Source organism: Nanorana parkeri, unplaced genomic scaffold (assembly GCF_000935625.1).
Source record: "Nanorana parkeri isolate BGI_ZX_2015 unplaced genomic scaffold, ASM93562v1 scaffold175, whole genome shotgun sequence".
NCBI lineage: Eukaryota > Metazoa > Chordata > Amphibia > Anura > Dicroglossidae > Nanorana > Nanorana parkeri.
Window position 1 is genome coordinate 394,639 of NW_017306443.1, and position 7,821 is coordinate 402,459.

At 40.1% G+C, this 7,821-nt stretch overlaps 1 protein-coding gene across 1 annotated transcript in view; it reads left to right on the forward strand.

Annotated features, from left to right (window-relative positions):
• PPEF1 (protein phosphatase with EF-hand domain 1) overlaps positions 1-2,015 on the forward strand; it is a 45,924-nt gene extending 43,909 nt beyond the window's left edge. The window contains exons 15-16 of the mRNA XM_018554839.1: positions 500-584; positions 1,816-2,015. Of these exons, the coding sequence (XP_018410341.1) occupies positions 500-584; positions 1,816-2,015 (285 nt within the window). The remainder of the gene's footprint in view (positions 1-499; positions 585-1,815) is intronic.
• The last annotated feature ends 5,806 nt before the right edge of the window (positions 2,016-7,821 follow it).

Consider the following 7,821-nt stretch of genomic DNA (forward strand, 5'->3'; position numbering starts at 1 on the left):
AGGGAGAGAGAATAGAGAGGAACAGGGAGAAGAAGTCGAAAAAGAGAGAGCAAGAGAGAGAGAGAGAGAGAGAGAGAGAGAGAGAGAGAGAGAGAGAGACTATATATATATGTTAAAATTGTTTATATTTGACTTACTTTCTTTTAATTCAATTTAAGTTTTTGCCTACCTGGTTTACTTTTTGCATCTTTTGTTGCAATGTTAGTTACCCTTATAGGATGAAAATTTTTCTTCATGCCATATTGTTTAGAGGTAAGCCACATAGATGTTATATTTAGCCTTGTAAAATTTTTGGAACACTACTTTTTATGTTCTTTTGTTAAAACCATTTTCTCCCTGTCTGTTTTAGAGAGCAGCCCTTAGCATTGGGAAATTGGCTCTCCTAATGTTTTATCTTACAAGTATGTGCTTGTTGCTTACATCTTAGGTCATGCTATGGCTATCATCACTACCCTGACTTTCCTATATTTATATTTGTATGCTTTTTTTTGCTGACTAGGTTCAACCAAGCTTGGTAGAAACATTATACAGATACAGGGCAGACTTGGAGACCATATTCAATATGATCGACAAGGATCACTCAGGTAAACTGATGTCTTGTGGTAAGCATGTCCATTGGAATTTTTCAGGTTCTTGGAAACATTATGGGTAATAAAATATTTACCCGAGCCCTTATATGAACCATACATTTCAATTATACAATTTAGCATTCAAAAATGGTCTGGCACCAGGAAACCATATACTGCAGATGAGAACAAAGAGGAAGGATATAATCCCAATTTTTGTTAGTTGGGATTTTTATAAAATATATATTTTGGAAGGGTAATACTAAGCGTTGGCTCTTAAACCATTATGTACCACCTTTCATGCCATAAGAACATTAATAGACAATACAAACAAATACAGTTAATAGACAAACAGCAGGGAAAAGAAATTGTTACAGTAAGCCCTAAACATGACACATCTTCAATGTGACAAAACCTTTAACATGTCCGCTCCTGTACTTCCCCCCTCTACAGATTTTGAATCACCATTTGCGGGTTCACTTTAAAATGTAGTTCTAATCATGTGTAGTATCATTTCACTTAAACTTAAAGTTTGATGACCTAGGTATAGAGTGTGTGGATACATGGAGGCATGAACATGCATGGAATACACGTGCATATATAGATTGGACATATATGCGGGGTGTGTAAAGTGTCTGGATCCTTGCTGAAGGATGAAATGAAAAACCTTATTTTTGAAAGGAACACAAGGGGCTTTTATTATATTTTCATTTTGTATATACTCTGTTGGACTTGTTGGTCATCTGTTTCTGGGATCCAATAAATGCTACACTCTCTGTAAAAGAACCTAGGTTGCCTGGAAATTGCCTGAAGTTTGCATTCTGCACATCCTTTCCCCAGTACATATAAATATATATTTTCACAACACAGAGGTCTGACATGGCCCTTAATAAGTCAGAGCCCGAGCTCTCTACCAAGCAGGGCGCATGAGCCTTTCTGATTGCAGAGCTATACTGTAGATCTGACTCAGCAAGGGCCATGTTGGACCTATGCAATGACACCCATGGCTTCCCCACAGAGAGGAAGGGCCCCACTCTGCAGCTGCTAGCACGGGTCAGGCTTATCAACCGTGGTTGCTTTAAAAATAAATCAAAGCTTATGGATACCAGTTACCCTGTACTAACAGTCATTTTAAATAATATGAAAATTTAGTTATTCATTCAGTTATTCATGATAGGTGAAGTGGGTTTCTTCATGCACCGTTTAAATATCATATGTTCATGAAATTGTGTTTTTATGTCCTATTTAGGCCTAATTTCCATTGAGGAATTTCGTCAAACATGGAAACTTTTTAGCTCGCATCTTCATATCAGTATAGATGATTCGACTATTGATGACTTAGCTCACAGCATAGACTCCAACAAAGACGGCAGCATTGACTTTAATGAGTTTTTGGAAGCTTTTCGTGTGGTTCATAAATTCGAAAGGCAAGATAGCAAAAAAAGATGAAAGCTTTCAGTCGGCCTCATGGGCCTTGGTGTAGAAGTGATCTCACAATCAAGAAGATTGTGGTTGTTCCTCTGAACCGTACAGTCGGCTTTTTTCTTCTGTATGGAGAAGGTCGTGGAACCAATTGTCGATGAAATACAGAGAGGGCTTCTAGAGGTGAAGCAAAACATTCCTGCAAGTGGATTAACAGGCAGCGAAGGATTAAAATTTATGGACTCTTATCTGGGTTTATCCATTCAAACCAACTCAGTAAAGATTCTGATATGTTGGAATATTTTGTTGTGGATAATTGCCTTGGCTCTGTGGCAAGTGTCAGTAGGATAACAATACATGATTTATAGGAAATGCTTAAATAGATGTCTATAATGGCATTCAGATACATAACCGTTATCATTACTGTCTATACAATATACAATGCTTTCTTATAAAAGATAAAGTGTGGTTCTAACCTAATTATTATCATCTGATAGTTCAGATACACATTTTATTGATGTTCCCCTGTCCTCTTATGGGTCAGAGCTCTTTGGATTGCATATTCTGTGTTCTCTTCGTGAGTTAAGGATATAGTTATAAAATATTTACATTGTTAGAGAAGCACCTTTCAGTCTAGTCTCTACCCATTGTGATTTTAGTGTGGTTAAGAAAGAATGTAAATAAAATGTTATATAAAATAATTTTCATAGTCTGCTCAGATTTGGAGCAGTTATGGCCAATAATGGCTAATTTGGAACATCAAGAAACCAATTCATACTAATTACATGTAGAATATATTTATTTAAGTGTAAGTATAGGCAAACAGAAAAATACATAGATAAATATATATAAATATATATATATATAAACTGGGTTATCTACCAAATAAAGTTGTAATTCTGTACAGCCAGTTTTTAGACTTTCAGACACCTCTACCAGACACATTATACACGTTCTTGACCATTTACTTATGAACAGTTCAGTTGAAGAAATACAACTTAGCCAAGGCTGTGATAGTGTAGAAGAATCAGATTAGTAATGAGGTAATCTCTGTGCTCTCTCCTTCCATCAGCAAGCTTACAATACTGCCATTTTCTCTCCCACGCTGAATTTTTAAGTTAAGCAGGCTAGTACAAAGAAAGATTGAGGTAAAATATTTTTAAGTTTGTTTTTCAAGAAAATATACCTACATCAGGGGGTTATTCACAAAGCTAGCCGGAGGATCAGCCTTAGCTCTAGCTGATCCTTCGGCTAGCTTTAGCCGCCTGAGCCCTTCAGTTCAGTAGAACCAAAGGGCTGCTGTACGGGTTTGTCACCTAAGCCCGTACAGCTCCCGAAGTTGGCCGAGCGGCATATGCTTCGGATCAACTGAGCCGAGGTGAAAGCCGAAGCAGGCCGAAAGCCTACTACTAACAGCTGGGCAGGGACAACCGTCATCTCACGGATGGCTTCAGCCACTTGCAATGACAGATCAGCGTCGAGCTCTCATTGTAATGATAGTTCAGCGTCCCCTGGTTACCTGGTAACCAGGGGACGCTGAACTGTCATGAGAGCTCAGCGGAGCCAGCTTTGCTATTACGGCCAATGTACGGCTAAAATCAGCTGTACAAGCCTTAAGGCTGGGTTCACACCTGGGCGTACGGAATATGCGTGTTTGCCGCGCGTTTCGTGCCCCGCATTTTTACAGCCCAGGTGGGAACCATGCCCATAGGCAATTATTGGTTTTCACATGTTGAGCATTTTACAGCACGTAGGAATGCGCTGTAAAACGCCCAGGTGTGAACCAGGCCTAAGTGAATAGCCGAACAGTGGGTCGGTTATTCACACGGCTGCCTTTTTGTTTTATTGATGATCTTGGATTACAAAAGCAAACAGGCAACTTTAATAAGACAGAATGTAGCACCTGTAACAACAGATCAGCCATCAGTCTTCACTGTTCTAATCTTAAAAAAATTAAATATGGTTGGCTGATATGAGCTACTGCTATGCGGACATGATTTGCTGTTTGCACTGCTGTATTAGACAAGCCAGTAGACAAATGTTTCATAATCATTCACAGCAAGGTTTACCTAGTGATTGTTTGGCCCTGACCTGCATCAACTTACATCTGACTGCAATGTATACAAAGAGTATCGGTTAATGGCACCTTCTCAGACTGGGCTGAGGTCATGAGTGGCGTGCCCCAGGGTTCGGTGCTGGCTCCCATGCTTTTTAATCTATTTATTAAAGGAGAACTATGAGATGAGTGATTTCCACTCACCTCATAGTTCTAGCCAACCTGTGACAATGAGACTGTCACAGGTCGGCTCAGTAGATCGGGAGGTGAGCGAACACATACCGGGTTCGCTCACCTCTCGATCCTGTCACGGCTCTCTGCCGTGACAGGGGGAGGGGCTGGATTCCCCTCTCCCCGCTCCGATCTGCCAGCGCTGACTGGCGGAACGGACGGGCGAGGGGGCGGGTACAGCTGGCTCAGCCTGTAGATAGGCAGAGCCAGCTGTCACTCACGCAGCTGGGCGGATCTCGACGTCCATGTCGGGATCCGCTCCGGCTGCGGCGTCTCAGTATACCGCGAGCTGTAGCTCGTGGTATACTGAGCTTAGGGTAACGGGAGGACGCTAGTTTGTGTCCTCTCGTTACCCTAAGGAGAACTATGGGGAAAAACACTGACCCCATAGTTCTCCTTTAATGATATCGGGGAGGGAGTTAGTAGTCATGTCTCAGTGTTTGCAGATGATACGAAAATTGGGAGGGTAATAGACACGGATTATAACATTACAGGAGGACCTGAATAAATCGGGGAGTGGGCAACTGTATGGCAGATGAAGTTCAATGTCGATAAATGTAAGGTAATGCACTTTGGAGTAAAAAATAGGCAAATGGACTATACACTTATGGGGGTGCCACTAGGGAAGTCAGAAACGGAGAAGGATTTGGGGGTCATTATAGACCGCAGATTTAAGAACTTTACAGATCACTGGTTCGGCCACATCTGGAGTATGCGGTCCAGTTTTGGTCACCGATACTCAGGAAGGATATCCTTGAGCTGGAAAAAGTCCAGAGGAGGGCAACCAAACTTATCAAGGGGTTTGAGGACCTGAACTATGAAACGAGGTTGTTAAAATTAAATATGTTCTCTTTGGAGGTTGTGAGAGTAAGGGGGGACATGATTCTCCTGGATTCTCCTGTATAAACTATTCAAGGGCGACAGCAACATTATTAACAAATTTTTTACGGTCAGCTCCATAACAAAGACCAGAGGGCACAACCAAAAATTGGTGGAATTTTTTTTTTTTTCACACAGGGCGCAAGGGGTTATTCACAGTTAGAGCGGTTAAGGTCTAGAACTCGGTCCCGCAGGAAGTGATAGCAGCTAAGAGTGTGGAATCATTCAAGAAACTCTTGGACGCGTTCCTCGTAGACCATAACATACAAGGGTACAGGTACGCCTAGGAACAAAATCGCACATGGACTAAAACACACGTACACACCTGCTCAAACATAAATGCACACACGCAATAGGTTGGACTTGATGGACTTATGTCTTTATTCAACCTCAAATACTATGTAACTATGTAATGTATGCCTGACTTTCCCTTATCTGGAAACAGATAAAGAAGAATAAGAAAGTATATGACACTGTTGCAGTTTACATTAAAGTTTCAGACTATAGCTATGTACTTCATGTACTTTTCAGAATAAATAATGTCCTCTCCTTTGTATAATAACCTTTTTTTCATGTGAAAGCTGAGTTTGCCTAGTTCCCTGCCATCTCCCGGACTACCCTTTTGGTCAGTAATGTTGCCCATCACACTAAAGGACCACTAGGAAGGCACAGGAGGTCTGAGGGGCCAAGCTCAACTTTTCAGCTCGGCACACACTGCAAGATATTTTTTATTCAGCTTGTGAGGTTGAGATAGATTCCAGAAGATATTTTGTAAGGAAGACAAGATTATTTGTTCAGCTCACAGGAAGTGACAAGTACACTGTATTTATGCCAAGCTCTGAATACCTGAAAATGTTCTTAGGCTGAAAAAAGAAAATTGATGCAACCACCACATCTACAGACTGGTAAGCTTCAATGCATTAAACTTTTGTTCATGGGTTATAGTTATAGGGAACATTTTGAAATGTTAATTGGGCCTAAGCAGTACCCTGGAAATGTAAATTGTTGTTTCTGGAATTCCTCCTGAAAATTAGCAGTGCATCCCCTGGTATACAGTATAAGGGTGCATAGCCACTCCTGTGCCTACATCCTCATAGCTGCATATCTGCAGTCTTATGTTAAAACTATTTTGTAAGAACAATTTGAATAAATTATAAGTGTACAGCATAATTAACACAGAAACCAATCTGAATCCACTTTTTCAAGCTCAATTTATCTTAAATGCTCATCTGGTCTTTTAATCAGATCTGAATTCATCTGTAAGTTAGACAATTTCTTTCATTTGTTTGAAGCTCATCAGAAAGATGAAACTTTATGTATCTAGCTGTCTTAGATCAGCTCCAGCATTCTGAGATTTGTTGCTGTCATGATTGGTGATTAAAGGAAATTCCTCAGTAATGGTATCCACCTTGTCTTATTTGTATCTGATTTATGAAATGTATGGGAATTAGTCATTTATTTCCTTGTGGGGGTCTTGTAACTTCTCAGCTGTGATTAGTAATGTTAAAATATGTGAACCCACTAGAGCTTTTACAGTTTTAAAACCAATAAAATGTCTATATTATATGCATGACCGGTGCTGCTGTCATTATTATATACTGTACACTTTTTGAGTATTTTTTTTGTTTCTTGGGAGTCACTCTGGATAAGGTATCATGTGTATGCTTTTTTGCTTGCTTCTCTATGCTACACTGGCCTCCACTGATCTGTACACGGATACGGAAAAGGGTCTCCTACTGTTTTTTTAATTTTTTTAATACCTTAAGTATAGGAAACAATTCTATAGTTTCCTGCTGCAGACCTATTTAGACCTATTGACAAATTTCCGAAACTGGGAGTGTTCCTAGTACACAAATGATCTGATCTCACAAAAAAGGCTCTTAATGTAATGAATCTACTGGGGGACATAATTAATCTACCCAGGGACACAATAAATCGAATAAGGGAGGTAATGAATCTACCGAGGGATGTAATGAATCTACTGGGGGATGTAATGAATCTACTGGGGGATGTAATGAATCTACCGGGGGACATAATGAATCTACTGGAGGACATGAGGAATCTACCGGGGGGACATAATGAATCTACTGGGGGATGTAATTAATCTACTTGGGGACATAATGAATCTATGAATCCACTGGGGGACGCAATGCATCTACCTGGGGATTAAATAAATCTACTGCGGGATGCAATGAGTCTAATAGGGGGCACAAGGACTTGAGTTCAGAAACACTGTTCTTACATAGGGTGGGAATCACATTTTGATTTAGGAGAGCACATTGTTTAAAAGTTGTTTATAATTCAGACCTGACCATCTAAGACAAGTTTAGGAAGTGCAGTGGTCACACATAGGTCTTAGTTTCTTTTTTTCTTCTTCCAAAGGGGTATATCTGTAAACGTCATGGATAACTTCAATAACAGCAAATGTTAGTAAATGATCTTCACCGAAATGAATATTGTTCTGCAGCTCCCAGCTATGCTATGTGTGGTTAGTACAGATCTAAACATTGCTTAGCAGGGTTCTACTTTAACTCCTTCTACTTATTAATGAGTATGCCTATAATGACATTAGAGGTTCTAAACCGGAATACTTGTTTGTATGTGAACTCGTGCCCTTAGGTGTTCTCCAGTTTATTACCAAGCTGTGACTGGTGGGGGAAGGTTACA